Raw genomic sequence first — 18334 nt, forward strand, 5'->3', positions numbered from 1 at the left:
GGACAGTGAGGAGGGAACAGGACAGTGAGGAGGGTACGGGAAAGTGAGGAGGGTACGGGACAGTGAGGAGGGAACAGGACAGTGAGGAGGGTACAGGACAGTGAGGAGGGTAGGGGACAGTGAGGAGGGTACGGGACATTGAGGAGGGTACAGGACAGTGAGGAGGGAACAGGACAGTGAGGAGGGAACGGGACAGTGAGGAGGGTACGGGACAGTGAGAAGGGTACAGGACAGTGAGGAGGGTACAGGACAGTGAGGAGGGTAAGGGACAGTGAGGAGGGAACAGGACAGTGAGGAAGGTACAGGACAGTGAGGAGGGTACAGGACAGTGAGGAGGGAACAGGACAGTGAGGAAGGTACGGGACAGTGAGGAGGGTACAGGACAGTGAGGAGTGTACAGGACAGTGAGGAGGGTAAGGGACAGTGAGGAGGATACAGGACAGTGAGGAGGGTACAGGACAGTGAGGGGGGTAAGGGACAGTGAGGAGGGTACAGGACAGTGAGGAGGGTACGGGACAGTGTGGAGGGAACAGGACAGTGAGGAAGGTACGGGAGAGTGAGGAGGGTACAGGACAGTGAGGAGGGAACAGGACAGTGAGGAAGGTACGGGACAGTGAGGAGGGTACAGGACAGTGAGGAGGGAACAGGACAGTGAGGAGGGTACAGGACAGTGAGGAGGGTACGGGAGAGTGAGGAGGGTACGGGACAATGAGGAGGGTAAGGGACAGTGAGGAGGTTACGGGACAGTGAGGAGGGTACAGGACAGTGAGGAGGGTAGGGAACAGTGAGGAGGGTAAGGGACAGTGAGGAGGTTACGGGACAGTGGGGAGGGTACAGGACAGTGAGGAGGGTACAGGACAGTGAGGAGGGTACAGGACAGTGACGAGGGTATGGGACAGTGAGGAGGGTATGGGACAGTGAGGAGGGTACGGGATAGTGAGGAGGGGATAGGACATTGAGGGGGGTATGGGACAGTGTGGAGGGTACGGGACAGTGAGGAGTTATGGGACAGTGAGGAGGGTATGGGACAGTGAGGAGGGAATGGGAAAGTGAGGAGGGTATGGGACAGTGAGGAGGGTATGGGACAGTCAAGAGGTTACGGGACAGTGAGGAGTGTAGGGGGCAGTGATGAGGGGACGGGATAGTGAGGAAGGAACGGAACAGTGAGGAGGGTACGGGACAGTGAGGAGGGTACAGGACAGTGAGGAGGGTACGGGACAGTGAGGAGGGAAAGGGACAGTGAGGAGGGTATGGGACAGTGAGGAGGGTACGGGATTGTGAGGAGGGTACGGGACAGTGGGGAGGGTACAGGACAGTGAGGCGGGTGCAGGACAGTGAGGAGGGTAAGGGACAGTGAGGAGGGTACGGGACAGTGAGGAGGGTACGGGACAGTGAGGAGGGTACAGGACAGTGAGGAGGGTAAGGTACAGTGAGGAGGGAATGGGACAGTGAGGAGGGAACAGGACAGTGAGGAGGGTACGGGACAGTGAGGAGGGTAAGGGACAGTGAGGAGGATACGGGACAGTGAGGAGGGAACAGGACCGTGAGGAGGGTACAGGACAGTGAGGAGGGTAAGGTACAGTGAGGAGGGTACAGGACAGTGAGGAGGGTACGGGACAGTGAGGAGGGTACAGGACAGTGAGGAGGGAACAGGACAGTGCGGAGGGTACAGGACAGTGCGGAGGGTACAGGACAGTGTGGAGGGTACAGGACAGTGAGGAGGGTACAGGACAGTGAGGAGGGTAAGGTACAGTGAGGAGGGAATGGGACAGTGAGGAGGGAACGGGACAGTGAGGAAGGTATGGGACAGTGAGGAGGGTACAGGACAGTGAGGAGGGTACGGGACAGTGAGGAGGGAACGGGACATTGAGGAGGGTACAGGACAGTGAGGAGGGTAAGGGACAGTGAGGAGGGTACAGGACAGTGAGGAGGGTACGGGACAGTGAGGAGGGTATGGGACAGTGAGGAGGGTACAGGACAGTGAGGAGGGTACGGGACAGTGAGGAGGGTACGGGACAGTGAGGAGGGTAAGGGTCAGTGAGGAGGGTATAGGACAGTGAGGAGGGTACAGGACAGTGAGGAGGGTACGGGACAGTGAGGAGGGTACAGGACAGTGAGGAGGGTAAGGGTCAGTGAGGAGGGTACGGGACAGTGAGGGGGGTAAGGGACAGTGAGGAGGGTACAGGACAGTGAGGAGGGTACGGGACAGTGAGGAGGGTACGGGACAGTGAGGAGTGAACAGGACAGTGAGGAGGGTACGGGACAGTGAGGAGGGAACAGGACAGTGAGGAGGGTACAGGACAGTGAGGAGGGTAGGGGACAGTGAGGAGGGAACAGGACAGTGAGGAGGGTACGGGAAAGTGAGGAGTGTACGGGACAGTGAGGAGGGAACGGGACAGTGAGGAGGGTACAGGACAGTGAGGAGGGTAGGGGACAGTGAGGAGAGTACGGGACAGTGAGGAGGGAACAGGACAGTGAGGAGGGAACGGGACAGTGAGGAGGGTACGGGACAGTGAGAAGGGTACAGGACAGTGAGGAGGGTACAGGACAGTGAGGAGGGTAAGGGACAGTGAGGAGGGAACAGGACAGTGAGGAAGGTACAGGACAGTGAGGAGGGTACAGGACAGTGAGGAGGGAACAGGACAGTGAGGAAGGTACGGGACAGTGAGGAGGGTACAGGACAGTGAGGAGTGTACAGGACAGTGAGGAGGGTAAGGGACAGTGAGGAGGGTACAGGACAGTGAGGAGGGTACAGGACAGTGAGGGGGGTAAGGGACAGTGAGGAGGGTACAGGACAGTGAGGAGGGTACGGGACAGTGTGGAGGGAACAGGACAGTGAGGAAGGTACGGGAGAGTGAGGAGGGTACAGGACAGTGAGGAGGGAACAGGACAGTGAGGAAGGTACGGGACAGTGAGGAGGGTACAGGACAGTGAGGAGGGAACAGGACAGTGAGGAGGGTACAGGACAGTGAGGAGGGTACGGGAGAGTGAGGAGGGTACGGGACAATGAGGAGGGAACGGGACAGTGAGGAGGGTACGGGACAGTGAGGAGGGTACAGGACAGTGATGAGGGAATGGGACAGTGAGGAGGGTACAGGACAGTGAGGAGGGTACAGGACAGTGATGAGGGTACGGGACAGTGAGGAGGGTACAGGACAGTGAGGAGGGTATAGGACAGTGAGGAGGGTAAGGGACAGTGAGGAGGATATGGGACAGCGTGGAGGGTACGGGACAGTGAAGAGGGAATGGGACAGTGAGGAGGGTACGGGGCAATGAGGAGGGAATGGGACAGTGAGGAGGGTAAGGGACAGTGAGGAGGGTAAGGGACAGTGAGGAGGATATGGGACAGCGTGGAGGGTACGGGACAGTGAAGAGGGAATGGGACAGTGAGGAGGGTACAGGACAGTGAGGAGGATATGGGACAGCGTGGAGGGTACGGGACAGTGAAGAGGGAATGGGACAGTGAGGAGGGTACGGGGCAATGAGGTGGGAATGGGACAGTGAGAAGGGAACAGGACAGTGAGGAGGGTATGGGACAGTGAAGAGGGTACGGGACAGTGAGGAGGGTATGGGACAGTGAGGAGGGTACGGGACAGTGAGGAGAGTACGGGACAGTGAGGAGGGTACAGGACAGTGAGTAGGGTACAGGGCTGTGAGGAGGGAACAGGACAGTGAGGAGGGTACAGGACAGTGAGGAGGGTACGGGACAGTGAGGAGGGAACGGGACAGTGAGGAGGGTACGGGACAGTGAGGAGGGTATGGGACAGTGAGGAGGGTACGGGACAGTGAGGAGGGTATGGGACAGTGAGGAGGGAACGGGACAGTGAGGAGGGTATGGGACAGTGAGGAGGGAACGGGACAGTGAGGAGGGAACAGGACAGTGAGGAGGGTACGGGACAGTGAAGAGGGAATGGGACAGTGAGGAGGGAACGGGACAGTGAGGAGGGTAAGGGACAATGAGGAGGGTATGGGACAGTGAGGAGGGAACGGGACAGTGAGGAGGGTACGGGACAGTGAAGAGGGAATGGGACAGTGAGGAGGGAACGGGACAGTGAGGAGGGTACGGGACAGTGAAGAGGGAATGGGCCAGTGAGGAGGGTACGGGACAGTGAAGAGGGAATGGGACAGTGAGGAGGGAACAGGACAGTGAGGAGGGTATGGGACAGTGATGAGGGAACGGGACAGTAAGGAGGGTACGGGACAGTGAGGAGGGTACGGGACAGTGAGGAGGGAACGGGACAGTGAGGAGGGTACAGGACAGTGAGGAGGGTACGGGACAGTGAGGAGGATACAGGACAGTGAGGAGAGTACGGGACAGTGAAGAGGGAATGGGACAGTGAGGAGGGTACGGGACAGTGAGGAGGGAACGGGACAGTGAGGAGAGTACGGGACAGTGAAGAGGGAATGGGACAGTGAGGAGGGTACGGGGCAATGAGATGGGAATGGGACAGTGAGAAGGGAACAGGACAGTGAGGAGTTATGGGACAGTGAAGAGGGTAAGGGACAGTGTGGAGGGTACAGGACAGTGAGGAGGGAACAGGACAGTGAGGAGGGTATGGGACAGTGATGAGGGAACGGGACAGTGAGGAGGGTATGGGACAGTGATGAGGGAACGGGACAGTGAGGAGGGTACAGGACTGTGAGGAGAGAACGGGACAGTGCATAGGTACAGGATAGTGAGGAGGGTCCGTGTCAGTGAGGAGGTTTTTGGACAGTGACGCGAGTATGGGACAGTGAGGCAGGTTTTGGACAGTGAGGAGTGTACAGGCTGGTTCAGGACAGTAAGGAGATTATTCTTTGCTACATCAACAACACTTTGGTGCTGCTTCCCTCTAATGACCAAAATTGGAAAAATATGTCAATTTCGCTTCCAATTTCTACCCTGCTCTAACCTTCACCAGGTCCATCTCTGATTCCTCCCTTCCCTTCCTCCACCTCTCCGTTTCTATTTCTGGGGTGAGACAGACCACCAATATCCACCGGAAACACACTGACTCCCACAGTTACCTTACCCACACTGACTCCCACAGTTACCTTACCCACACTGACTCCCACCCTGCTTCATGTAAGGACTCTATTCATTCCCACAGCTCCTCCGTCTCCGTCACATCTGATGATACCACATTCTGTAGGTACGCCTCAGAAATGTTCACCGTCTTCCTTCAATGAGGATTCCTCATCACTGTGGTTGACAGGGCCCTCAGCTGGGTCTAACCCATCTCCGACGCTTCTGCCCTCACCCCTCTCTTCTCTCCCACAACAGCGATAGGGTTTGCCTTGTCCTTACCTACCATCCCACCAGCATCCACATCCAGGGGACCATCAGCCACCATTTCCCCACCTCCAGCAAGATGCCACCACCAGACACACCTCTCTTATCTGCCTTCCACAGGGATAATTCCCACTGGGACACCCTGGTCCACTCCACCTTCACTCCCAACATCTCATCCCCACAGCCCCACTGCACCTTCCCCTGCAACTGCTGAAGGTGTAACACCTGCCCATTTACCTCCCCCTCCTCCGTATCCAAGGGCCCAAACACCCTCCAAGTGAGGCAGCACTTTACCTGCACCTCACACAATCTCGTCTACTGCATCCACTGCTCACAATGTGGTCTCCTTCCCATTGGGGAAATGAAGCGTGGACTGGCTGATTGCTTTGCGGAACACTTACAACCTATCCACAAACAAGATCCTGAGCTTCCAATTGCCTTCAACACCACCCCCCCCGACACCGGGTTCCTTGGCCAGTGTTTCTATCTCAGGCTTGCTGCAGTGCTCCAGTGAAGCTCAGTGCAAGCTGGAAGAATAACATCTAATTTTTCGCTTGAGGACCCTCCAGGGCTCAATATCGAATTCAATAATTTCAGGACCTGAGCACCTTCTTCCCCTGTGTCCACCCCCAACCCTCAAACCCCAGATGTTGTCATCACATGGGCCGCTTTCACCCACTAATGGACCCTATTGGCAGCTTTTCCACTCCCAGGTTCATCATTACCCCTCCCTTTGTCTGCCTCACTCTGGGCTGCATCTCCACTGACCTCCTTCATCTCCACTATTGTCTACTCCTTCCATATCGCCCCCCCCCCACCCCCCCACCCCATCCCATCTTCAGCATAAATACCAACCCAGCTACAGTCAGTTCTTATGGAGGGTCAGTGAACTTGAAATGTTGACTCTACATTCTGTCCACAGATACTACCAGACCTGCTGAATTTCTCCAGCAATTTTTGTTTTTTGTTTCTGATTCCTAGCACCCACAGTTCTTTGGTGTTTGTTTACTGACATATGGGTTTTGATTAATTTTTGTAACTTAAAAATTAGTTAGGTCAGTCTTTCTGGAGCCATGACTTTAAGCAGGTGAGTAGGTGACTGCAAGGGCAATGGAATGTTATTAGAAGTTGGTATATACTGTGGGAGCTTACAACAGGATAGAGAAAACATTTAGCCTTTAGCTACAGAAGATGCTCAAAGGAGCAAGTAATTTTTTTTAACAGTTTTGGGTTCACTGACTAAGGTCAGAAACCTGACTAAGGTCAGAAGCAAGTATCATCTCTAAAAAGTATATTATTCAGAGTGATGAGGAAATAGGTTACCTCAGTGAAGGAGTGTAGTTTGTGAAGGTGAAATCAAGAGTGTTTGTTTCCAAATCTGCATTGTTTATTCAAAGCTGAGAAAATCTAATCTCTCTGCTGTGCCTATTTAAGAACATCACAGGGCACATGACTGGAACTGAGAAAGTGGAGATAGGTCAAACCTATGTATTTGAGAGGGAGTAAAATTTCTTTAGATTTTGATTACCTGTAAAACAATCATGTTGTTAAAATTAAGAGAAAATTGAAACATGATCTATCAAAGCAGATTTTATCCTGGGATGTTATTTGTCCAGTAGAGACATCAGCAGTTACATAACAGGATCACAACAGTTACAGGGATAAGACGAGGCATGGGATCAGATTATTTGCTTTTACACAGAACCAGAAGGGGTATGATGAACTAAATGGTCTCTCTCTGTGCAGTAACCATTCTATAATTGTGTAGTAAAGGGTGAGAGAGAGAGAGAGAGAGAGAAACTTCAGCTGTTTTGATTAGTGACACTGCTGTGGAAAACTATGGGATGTTTTACACTGTTAAGGATACTGTATAATTGCCAGTTGTTGTTATTTCAGTGGAATCATGGATTTCAGTCCAAAGTGGCTGTACTAGCTCCCTGAAACAGTAATTCAATAAACCTTACAATTCAAAAAAATCTCACTGTCCTGCTTTATCCCCAAAGCTCTGTAAAAATCTCATTTCCAAATATTTGCCCATCCATTTTCAAGATTAGCATTGCTTCCATCGTTTTTTCAGACAGCATGTTCTAGATCACAAGAACACATTGCGTTAAAAAAAGTCCTCTTCATCCCTCTTTTACTTTGCCACCCAGCTGATTGCTAATTCTTCTGGTACTAGTTTCATTCATTTTACATCATTAAAACTCCTGGGAATTGTTAAATGTCCTTGGGTACTGTCACTCCCCTTTCCCCTCTCGTTGGTGTAACACTGAAACACTGGTCCTACTCTGGGACTGCCCTCCCTGAGACCTCACACAATTTACTGCGAGATGTTTAAATAGTTTATTAGACCAGAGGCCACCTGTTGTCTGGTGAATGGTGTGGGGCAATGGGAACGGAGTGCAGCTGCTAAACGGGTCTGAAGGGACCCTCCCCCATCCCCTTACTGGCTGCCTGGTATGTCACAGATCCTCAGAAATCCAGTCTCTCCCTCTCCAACTCAGCTTAGCAGCTCTGAAGAACTGCTGGGATTTCAGACTTCACTGCATGCAGAGGTCAGTGAGAGAGAGAGAGAGAGGGTGCGTGAGGGACAAAGCCGGAATTACAGGGAGTTTGCACGGGGATCTGAGCAGTGAGCAACAGCAAGAGGGATCACCGAGGATCCATGAAGCTTTTCACTTGATCCCAGCACTGGGAGGATGGAACAAATTCAGGGATCTCAGGGCAAGGAGATCGGACACAAGGGTGACAGACTGAAGAAAGCACACGGCCGGCTCCAGCTGTCTGATCCCATCCAGAGGTAGGGAGACCGGAAAGGGGGTGGGGGGGGAGTGAATCCAGGCATACCGCTGACTCCTTGCAGTCTTACTGTACAGACCCACTGTAACCCGCATTTATCCTCATTAACCAGGACGGTGGAAAACAACCTGTAAGGAACACTGGGATAAGGGAGCTGGAGCGAAGGTATGGGGTAAGGGGTCCAGAGGTTGTGGGTTGGGAGAATGGGAATGGGAACAGGATCTCAGGTAATAGGATTGGGTTAAGGTACTAAGAGTAGGTGTTGGACAATAGAATTAGGGTGAGGGCATTAGGATGGGGAAACTGGGATTAGGATAAGGGACTGGGGTTAAGGATTGGGTAATGGAATTGGAGTGAGGGGATTAGGGTGGGGGTTAATGGAATTGGGGTATTAGGATTGGGAGTGTGGGGGTCTAGGGTCTGGGGTGCAATAATGGGATTGTGTTGAGGAGATTGGGTTAAATGGGATCAGATTAAGTTGCTGGTACCTGAGGTTGAGGAGCAGGATATTAATAAAGGGTTGGAGTCTGCAGTTTTCCTCCGCGTCTCCCTGCGCTGGGCCTAAAGTTATTTCTCTCTCTCTGTCAATGTGTTCCTTGTCCATATTGTTGCGGCCTCTAGATTTGACTGCGTTTCGCTCCTGATTTCCAGCCTCAGTAAAACGCAGGTTCCCTGTCAACTTGATCGAAGTTCCGTTATCCTAACACATCTGTCCGTGCTGCACACTTCGGGTGCTGCTCAAACGAGGTCTCTGGTTTAAAACTCTCACCTGTATTTTCCAATCCCTTCATGGCCTCAGCCTCTCCCTGCCCTATCTCTGTAATCTCCTCCAGCCAGATGACCCTCTGAGAAACCTGTACTCTTCTAATTCTGGCTTCCTGTGCATTTCCAATCTCAAATGCTTCACCATTGATGGCTGTGCCTTTGATTACTTCATTCCTGATGAAGGGCTTTTGCCCGAAACGTCGATTTTCCTGCTCCTCGGATGCTGCCTAACCTGCTGCGCTTTTCCAGCACCACATTCTCACCTCTAATCTCCAGCATCTGCAGTCCTCACTTTCTCCTAGCCCTCTACTTTTTGTCATTTACATAAATGATTTGAATGCAAGCCTGATAGATGGTACAGTTAGTAAGTTTGCAGATGACACCAAAATTGGAGGTGTAGTGGACAGCGAAGAAGGTTACCTCAGACTACAACAGGATCTTGACCAGATGGGGAAATGGACTGAGAAGTGGTAGATGGAGTTTAATTCAGATGGTGCTGAATTTTGGGAAAGCAAATCTTAGCAGGACTTATACACTTAATGGTAAGGTCCTAGGGAGTGTTGCTGAACAAAGAGACCTTGAAGTACAGGTTCATAGCTCCTTGAAAGTGGAGTTGCAGGTAGATAGGATAGTGAAGAAGGCATTTGGTATGCTTTCCTTGATTGGTCAAGAGTACTGAGTACAGGAGTTGAGAGGTCATGTTGCGGCTGTACAGGACATTGGTTAGGCCACTGTTGGAATATTGCGTGCAATTCTGGTCTCCTTCATATCGGAAAGATGTTGTGAAACTTCAAAGGGTTCAGAAAAGATTTACAAGGATGTTGCCATGGTTGGAGGATTTGAGCTATAGGGAGAGGCTGAACAGGCTGGGGCTGTTTTCCCTGGAACGTCAGAGGCTGAGGGGTGACCTTATAGAGGTTTACAAAATTATGAGGGGCATGGATAGGATAAATAAACAAAGTCTTTTCCCTGGGGTTGGGGAGTCCAAAGTAGAGGGCATAGGTTTAGGGTGAGAGGGGAAAGATATAAAAGAGACCTAAGGGGCAACTTTTTCACGCAGAGGGTGGTACGTGTATGGAATGAGCTGCCAGAGGAAGTGGAGGCTGGTACAATTGCAACATTTAAGAGGCATTTGGATGGGTATATGATTAGGAAGGGTTGGAGGGATATGGGCCGGGTGCTGGCAGGTGGGACTAGATTGGGTTGGGATGACAGGTCGGCATGGACAGGTTGGACTGAAGGGTCTGTTTCCATGCTGTACATCTCTATGACTCTATGCCCCATTCCCAAAAATCAATCCCTAATCACCCATCCCATTCCCAAAAACCTCAACCTCTCAATCCCTAATCATCCACCCTGTTCTCAAAAACCTCTCCCTCTCAATCCCTAATCACTCAACCAACTCCTACCAACCCTTCCCTGCATCTCATTCCCAATTGCACGTTCACCCCTTCAGCTATCCTCTCCCCATCTGAACAATTCACGAGTGATCTCCATTCGCTGACCCTCCCTGACCTCCTGTAGCTGGGGTTCAGTGCCAACCGCCTGAAGGCAGTCTCCTGGCCTATTCCACTTTCATCCAAGAAAGTCATTCCTGACTCTGTGACATTGGTATCACCCTCCAATGGTCTGAACTTGTTAACTCCTCCCCTTATTCCAGGCTCCTTCATGCTGCCTGTACTAGTCTCTCTCCCTCCACTACTCATTCCCCTGACTGTCCCTCCGTCCCAGCCCCAGCTCTCTGTCAGCATCAATATTTTGGAAACAATGAACCATGACGTGTTTAGGATCACATACCACCAGGTCCTGTCACTCTACTCACCCTGAACCTGAGTAATCCTAAGGGTCAGAGGTGAAGGAATACACAGAGCATGGTGAAGAGTTTAGTAACTTGTCTATTTCCAGGGATAAAATTGGTGTGAAAGGTTCAGAGGGAACAGAATTCTTAAAATGCATTCAAGAGTACTTTTTATAGACAGTACAATAGCAAGACCAATGCAAAAGGAGCAGTTCTGGATTTGGCATTGGGTGTTGTAACGTTGTTAGGTGGAGTCATTTTAAAGGTATGGAAAATAAGAGACCAAGGGAAAAGGCCAACTTTACTGAGATGTGATTTAGCACCAGTGACCTGGAAACATTGTGGTAAATCAGTAGCAATGTAATGGGAGGTATTCAAGGATGAGATAGAGAGCGTTCAAACAAAAAAAATGTCCATTCAAGGGAAAAGAATGGAACATCCAAATGTAGGCTTAGCCATCAATCTCCCTGTCCCCAACACACCAAATGCTCAAACTTCATACAGAGGTACTGCTGCTGCTTACAGCTCTTCCTGCCGGACCCACCACATGTGTCTGACCTGAATTATCCTCACACAGCCACTGTCGCTCATCTACACTTCTACAACTGCTCAGTGACATTCACCATCCAACTATACCCAGGCCGACCCTTCTTTCTGTTGCTTTCTTCTTTGCTCTCTAGGAGAGATCTTGGTGGTTTTTCAGCTCTGAGAAAATGGCCAAAATACTGACATTTTCTTTTCTGGATGACACTTGCTCGTTTTTTTTGCATCTGCAGCTTTCTTACACGCCCCTCCTACATTTAAATCTAAGCTGTTGATATCCACTATGACCAAGTCCTCAACGCTGTGGAATCTGGCTGGAAGCAGCCTTTCCAGTTCCAAATCCCCCTCACCCCCATTAACCATTATCCTTTGTTCCTTGCCATTCAGCTGGTTTGGGATCCAACTTCCCACTTGTCCTCGATCCTATAGACTCCTAGTGACCAGTCTAGCATGTTAAAAGCTGAGTTAAAATCCAAGCAAATTACATCACTTATGTTACCATTATCGATCTTCCTATTACCTTCTCAAAAAAGTTGTTAGTTGGATTTCTTTATTATTCATTTGTGAGGCATGGGTATCGCTGGCTGGCAGAAATGTATTGCCCGTCTCTAGTCCCCCCTTGAGTAGGTGTAAGTGAGCTGTCTTCTTTAACCAATGTAGTCCAAGTGCTGCAGTAAACCCACAATGCCATTAGGGAGGGAATTCCAGGATTTTCAGCCAGTGACAGTAAAGGAAATATATTTCCAAAGAGAAAGTGAGGATTGCAGATGCTGAAGTGTCAGAGGCGAAAAGTGTGGCCTGGAAACGCACAGCAGGTCAGGCAGCATCTGAGGAGCAGGAGAGTCGACGTTTCGGGCATAAGCTCTTCATCAGGAATTTGGGGAGGTGGTCAGAAAGGTGGCTGAGAGATAAATATGAGGGTGGGGGGAGGGGCTGGAGTAAGGTAGCTGGGAAAGCGATAGGTAGGTGAAGGTGATGGTGATAAGTCAGAGAGAAGGGTGGAGTGGGTAGGTGGGAAGGATGATGGACAGGTAGGACAATTCATGTGAATGATGCTGAGTTGGAGGGTTGGATCTGGGATGAGGTGGGAGGAAGAGAGATTTGGAAACTAGTGAAGTTGACACTGATACCGAGTGGTTGAAGTGTCCCAAGGCAGAAAATGAGGTGTTCTTCCTCCAGCTGTCGGGTGGCTAGGATTTGGTGGCAGAGGAGACTCAGACCTTGCATGTCAGGATGGGAGAGTGGCTTGGAAGGGAACTTGAAGGTGGGTGGCATTCCCATGAATCTGCTGCCCTTGTCCTTCTAGATGGAAGTGGTCATGGGTTTGGAAGGTGCTGTCTGAGGATCTTTGGTGAATTTCTGCAGTGTATCTTGCAGAAGGTACACATTGCTGCTACTGAGCATTGGTGGTGAAGGGAGTGGATGTTTGTGGGTGTGATGTCAATCAAGTGGGCTACCTTATTCTAGGTGCTGGCAAGCTTCTTGAGTGTTGTTGGAGCTGCACCCATCCAGGCAACTGGGGAATATTCCATCACATCACATGTGCCTTGTAAATAGTGGACAGGCTTTAGGGAGTCAGGAGGAGAAAGTGAGGAGTCCAGAGGAGTCAGGAGGTGAGTTACTCTTCGCAGTATTCCAAGTGTCTGACCTGCTCGTGTAGCTACAGTGTTTATGTGGCAGATCCAGTTGAGTTTCTGATCAATGGTAACCCCCAGGATGTTGATAGTGGGGCATTCAGTGATGGTAACACCATTGAATGTTAAGGTGTGGTGGTTAGATTGATAGATACAACCTTCCCTGTAAAATATCTGCACTGATTGTTTGTGATTAATCTGTGCTTTAGTCACATTCTGTACTGTCTCTAAATGTTACGAACACCACAACCATAGCCAGAGAGGTCTGGAAAATGATTCTCAGACTTCCCACTATTTCCTCCTGTGATTCTCTCAGTAGCAAGTGTTTTCTTTCTTCTGGCTCTGTGACTTATCCATTTTCAAAGATGCTGCAAACCTTACCATTTCCCATCTCACCTCACTTACAATATTCAACATTCACTTTCCTCCTCAACTAAACAACCTCTATTGTCCCTCTGTCTTAGAATCACAGAGATGAACAGCGTGGAAAGAGCCCTTCAGTCCAACCCGTCCATGCCGAACAGATATCCCAAACCAATCTAGTCCCACCTGCCAGCACTTGGCCCATATCCCTCCAAACCCTTCCTATTCATATACCCATCCAGATGCCTTTTAAATGTTGCAATTGTACCAGCCTCCACCACATCCTCTGGCAGCTCATTCCATACACGTACCACCATCTGCGTGAAAAGGTTGCCCGTTAGGTCTCCTTTATATTCTTCCCCTCTCACCCTAAATCTATGCCCTCTAGTTTGGACTCCCCACCCCAGGGAAAAGACCTTATCTACTTACCGTATCCATGCCCCTCATGATTTTATAAACATCTATAAGGTCACCCCTCAGCCTCCGACGCTCCAGGGAAAACAGCCCCAGCCTGTTCAGCCTCTCCCTGTAGCTCAGATCCTCCAACCCTGGCAATATCCTTGTCAATCTTTTCTGAACCCTTTCAAGTTTCACAACATCCTTCCGATAGGAAGGAGACCAGAATTGCACGCAATATTCCAACAGTGGCCTAACCAATGTCCTGTACAGCCGCAACATGACCTCCCAATTCCTGTACTCAGTACTCTGACCAATAAAGGAAAGCATACCAAACGCTTTCTTCACTATCCTATCTATCTGCGACTCCACTTTCAAGGAGCTATGAACCTGCACTCCAAGGTCTCTTTGTTCAGCAACACTCCCTAGGACCTTACCATTAAGTGTATAAGTCCTGCTAAGATTTGCTTTTCCCAAAACACACCTCATATTTATCTAAATTAAACTCCATCTACCACTCCTCAGCCCATTGGCCCATCTGATCAAGACCCTGTTGTAATCCAAGGTAACCTTCTTCGCTGTCTGCTACACCTCCAAATTTGGTGTTGCCTGCAAACTTAGTAACTATACCTCTTCAGCTCACATCCAAATCATTTATATAAATAATGAAAAGTAGTGGACTCAGCACCAATCCTTGTGACATGGCTTCCAATCTGAAAAACAACCATCCACTAACACCCTCTGTCTTCTACCTTTGAGCCAGTTCTGTATCCAAATGGCTTGTGAAGACAGATTTAAAGTGTTTACTCAGAACCTTGCTCAGTGTTTGGTGACTGTTCATTATAATAGTGATCAAAGTATAAATTCCTCTCCTGTCTAACCATTTCCATGTTTCGACTCTCCCAGCTTAAAAACAGGAGCAAGACATTCAGTCCCTTAAGCCTGTTCCATCATTCAGTGAGATCATGGCTGATTTGTGTCAAACTCCATATCCCTGACTTTGGCTCATATACCTTAATATCTTTGCTCAACAACATTTTATAAATCTCAGGTTTGTTCTTGCTGTCTACCCACTTCTGTACCCTATTCACGTTCTGCCATCCCATTTCCCCACACCCCGATTTTGACCCATTCAGGGTCCCACTCCACCTCACCTCCCTAAATCACAAGAAGCTGGAAGCTGAATATGAATGCAGAGTTTCAAATGTTCAAGTACAGAAATCACAGAGGTGCAGGTACAAAAGGAATTTGTAAATCTGTTATTGAAATGTTAGCCTTCATAAGACCATAAAACATAGGAGCAGAAATTAGACCATTCAGGTAGGTAAAAACAATGACTGCAGATGCTGAAAATCAAATACTGGATTAGTGGTGCTGGAAGAGCACAGCAGTTCAGGCAGCATCCAACGACCATTCAGCCCATCGAGTCTGCTCCGCCATTCAATCACAACTGCTAAGTTTCTCAACCCCATTTTCCCACTTTCTCCCCATAACCTTTGATCCCATTTACAATCAAGGACTTATCTATCTCAATCTTACATACACACAATGACCTGGTCTCCACAGCCTTCTGTGGCTATGAATTCCGTAGATTCACCAAGCTCTTGCAGAAGATGTTTTTCCTTTTCTCCATTATCATCATTCGAAAACTGTTCCCTTTCTTTCCACTCCTCTGGAACCTTCTCTGATTCTATCAATTCCTGAAAGATTACCACTAACTCCTCCGCTACCTCTTCAGCAATCTCCCTTAGAACTCTGGGTGTAGTCCAGGTTATTTATCCACCTTCAGGCCATTCAATTTTTCTAGCACTTTCTCCTTGGCACTACTATCTCTCCTCCGTCATTTTCCAGTGGCCCAATGTCCACTTTTGCCTCTCTTTTGCCCTTTATATATCTTAAGTCTTCGTTTATATTACCTGTCGGCTTACCCTCATATTTAATCTTCTCCCTCCTATTTCTTCTTTTTATTGCCCTCTGTTGGACTTTCTAAGCTTCCCAATCCTCTGCTGTTCTTCACTACTTTGTATTTTTTCTCTTTTGCTTTTGTGCTATCCTTGACTTCCCTCGTCAGCCATGGTTGTCTCATCCTCCATATACCATGCTCCTTTTTCCTTGGGACGAGTCTCTGCTGTGTCTCCTGAATTACTCCCAGAAACTCCTGCCATTGCTGTTCCACTGTCTTTCCTGCTAGGCTCCTGTCCCAGTCAATTCTCCCCAGTTCCTCCCTCATGCCTTTGTAGTTGCCTTTATTCAGCTGCTATACTGTTACCTCTGACTATATCTTCTCCCTCTCAAATTGCAGAATAAATTAAATTATATTATGATCACTGCCTCCTAAGCGTTCCTTCACCTAAAGCTCCCTTATCCAGTCTGATTGTACAACACTAAATGTAATATTGCCTGTTCCCTAGTGGGCTCCACCACAAGCTGCTCCAAAAAGTCATCTTGTAGACATTCCTTTTCTTGCGAACCCTACCAACCTGATTTTCCCAGTCCACCTGCATATTGAAATCGCCCATGATCACTGTAACTTTGCCTTTCCTTCAAATTATTTCTGTCTCCTGGTCTACCTTGTGCTCCAGCTCCTGACTACTGTTTGGAGGCCTGTACATAACTCCAACTATGTTTTTTTTTTACCTTTGCAGCTCTTCAATTCTACCCACACATATTCTACACCATCTGACCCTACTTTGTTTCTTACTATTGATTTAATTTCATTCCTTACTAATCGGGTAACCCCACCCCCTCTACCCACCTGAGCTGGGATGGACTGTATGTGCCGACCCAGCCAGCAAAGCCCACATCCCATGAATCAATCCAAGAAAGTGCAGTGAGGGGCTGGTGTTCTGTTGTGAGGGAGATGTCATTTCTTTCAGTGGCATAGTACTGTTGAGCCCAGGGTGCTGTCGGGAACAATGTTAATTGTGAGGTTTGTCAGCAGCTACCTCACATAGTGAGAGAATCTCATCCATCATCACACGTTGTGTGGTCAGAGTCAGGCTGAGAGCTGCTCAATGGTGTTTGCTGTTAGCTCCACCATGTCCAATCTTTTGTTTTGCTTTTGATTACTCTTTGCCAGAGTAGAATGCACAAGCCAGACATGGTGTTATCAATACCTCTCAACATTGGAGAGATTGTAACAACTGTTACTAAAAGCCAAGCCCAGAGATTAGATAGCATATCTACACATTACAGGCCCTAAACTCAGTCAGTCTCACTGTTGTGCAGAAACATGACTCGTGCTGATTCCCAGCTGTATCTCACTCATAGAATCTTTTTCCTCAAGCAGCCCAATGTCACAGTTTTCACATCGTCGTGAACTTCAGCTCAACCAAACCCCTGTTGCCCTTATCCGAGCTCTCACCAAAACCCCTCACCCATCAGGACAGCGGGCCTGTCTGCTCTTCAAGGTAAACGTAAACAGAAGGGGAGTTCTTCCTGGGGTCCTGGGCTTCTCAAGGGTCACTGAACTTGAAACATTAACCTTGCTTTGTCTCCACGGTCTTGCTGAGTTTCTCCAGCAATTTCTGCTTGTGTTTCAGATTTCCAGCACCCACAGTTCTTTGTTTTATTTGACTGAGTTGGACAATCACAGCAGGCTGGAATGGCATCCTCCTACTCCCATTCTTTGTTTCTACATTACGGCCACCTTCCACTCCCACTTCATTGGCTGCAAATCATTTTGGGCTGGCCAACATTGTTCCAACGTTATCGAAATGAAAGTCTTTATTTTCCCTCTCTCTGCTCGCTGACCTGCACTGGCTTCCAGTTCAGCAACACCTCCACTTGAAATTCTCATCTTTGCTTTCAAAGCTGTCCATGGTCTTGTCTCTGCAATGTCCTTTAGATAGCTGCGCTGCTCAACAATTAGCATCCTGTAAATTTGGAGAAAGTGAGGACTGCAGATGCTGGAGTTCAGAGTCGAAAAGTGTGGTGCTGGAAAAACACAGATGGTCAGGCAGCATCTGAGGAGCAGAAGAGTCGACGTCTTGAGCATGAGCTCTTCTTCAGGAGCTCTTGTAAATTTGCCCATTTCAATCTCTCCACCATTGGCAGTTGCGCCTTCAGCTGCCTGGACACTAAGCTTAGCAATTCTCGCATTAAATCTCTCTCTCTCTTACTCCTTAAATGCACCCTTTTTGAACAAATGTTCTGGTCCCCTGCCCTAATATCTCCTCAAAGTGGCTGGGTGTCTAATTTCAACTTCAAGAACTGCAGATGCTGTAAATCAGAAACAAAAACAGAAGTTGCTGGAAAAGTTTAGCAGGTCTGGAAGCAACTGTGGAGAAAAATCAGAGTTAATGTTTCGGATCACTGCACCCGACACGTTAACTCTGATTTCTCTTCACAGGTGCTGCCAGACCTGCTAAGCCTCTCCAACAACTTCTGTTTTTGTGGGGTATCTAATTGCGTTTGATTACTGTCTTGTGAAGTAAATTGTGACAGTTTATTACATTAAAAGCACGATATAAATATGTTGCTATTTTGTTGCCCAGAACACTTTTATGATCTGTACATAGTTGGCCGAGTGTAGTCGGCCATTGTTTGTGAATGAATCACAATCCCCTTTTTCACCTCTGAATCTCAGATCCCCGTGACAGTGACTCAGCTCCTCTCCCTATAGGACCTTCTCTCTAATTCATCCAGGAACATTGGGATTCCAGGAAATATGCAGCCTTTACTGGAAGCTTGTTTCACGATAAACACAGGAACATACCCACTTGGATTGAAGAGGATGAAAGAATAGTCACAGCTGCGACACAA

At 48.9% G+C, this 18334-nt stretch overlaps 2 protein-coding genes across 4 annotated transcripts in view; one reads left to right on the plus strand and one right to left on the minus strand.

The window, feature by feature from the left end:
* The window catches only part of LOC140482028 (apolipoprotein L3-like), a 243560-nt gene that overhangs the window by 170851 nt on the left and 54375 nt on the right, over positions 1–18334 (minus strand). The window lies entirely within an intron of this gene.
* Positions 7829–18334, plus strand: part of znf638 (zinc finger protein 638) — a 221808-nt gene continuing 211302 nt past the window's right edge. The window contains exon 1 of one of the 3 annotated variants that reach the window (XM_072578851.1): positions 7829–8072. In XM_072578851.1, the coding sequence (XP_072434952.1) occupies positions 7972–8072 (101 nt within the window). In that variant the 5' untranslated portion in view covers positions 7829–7971. The remainder of the gene's footprint in view (positions 8073–18334) is intronic. The other 2 variants (XM_072578842.1, XM_072578861.1) reach the window with 2 other exon arrangements.

This window comes from Chiloscyllium punctatum, chromosome 1, assembly GCF_047496795.1.
Source record: "Chiloscyllium punctatum isolate Juve2018m chromosome 1, sChiPun1.3, whole genome shotgun sequence".
Taxonomy (NCBI): Eukaryota; Metazoa; Chordata; class Chondrichthyes; order Orectolobiformes; family Hemiscylliidae; genus Chiloscyllium; species Chiloscyllium punctatum.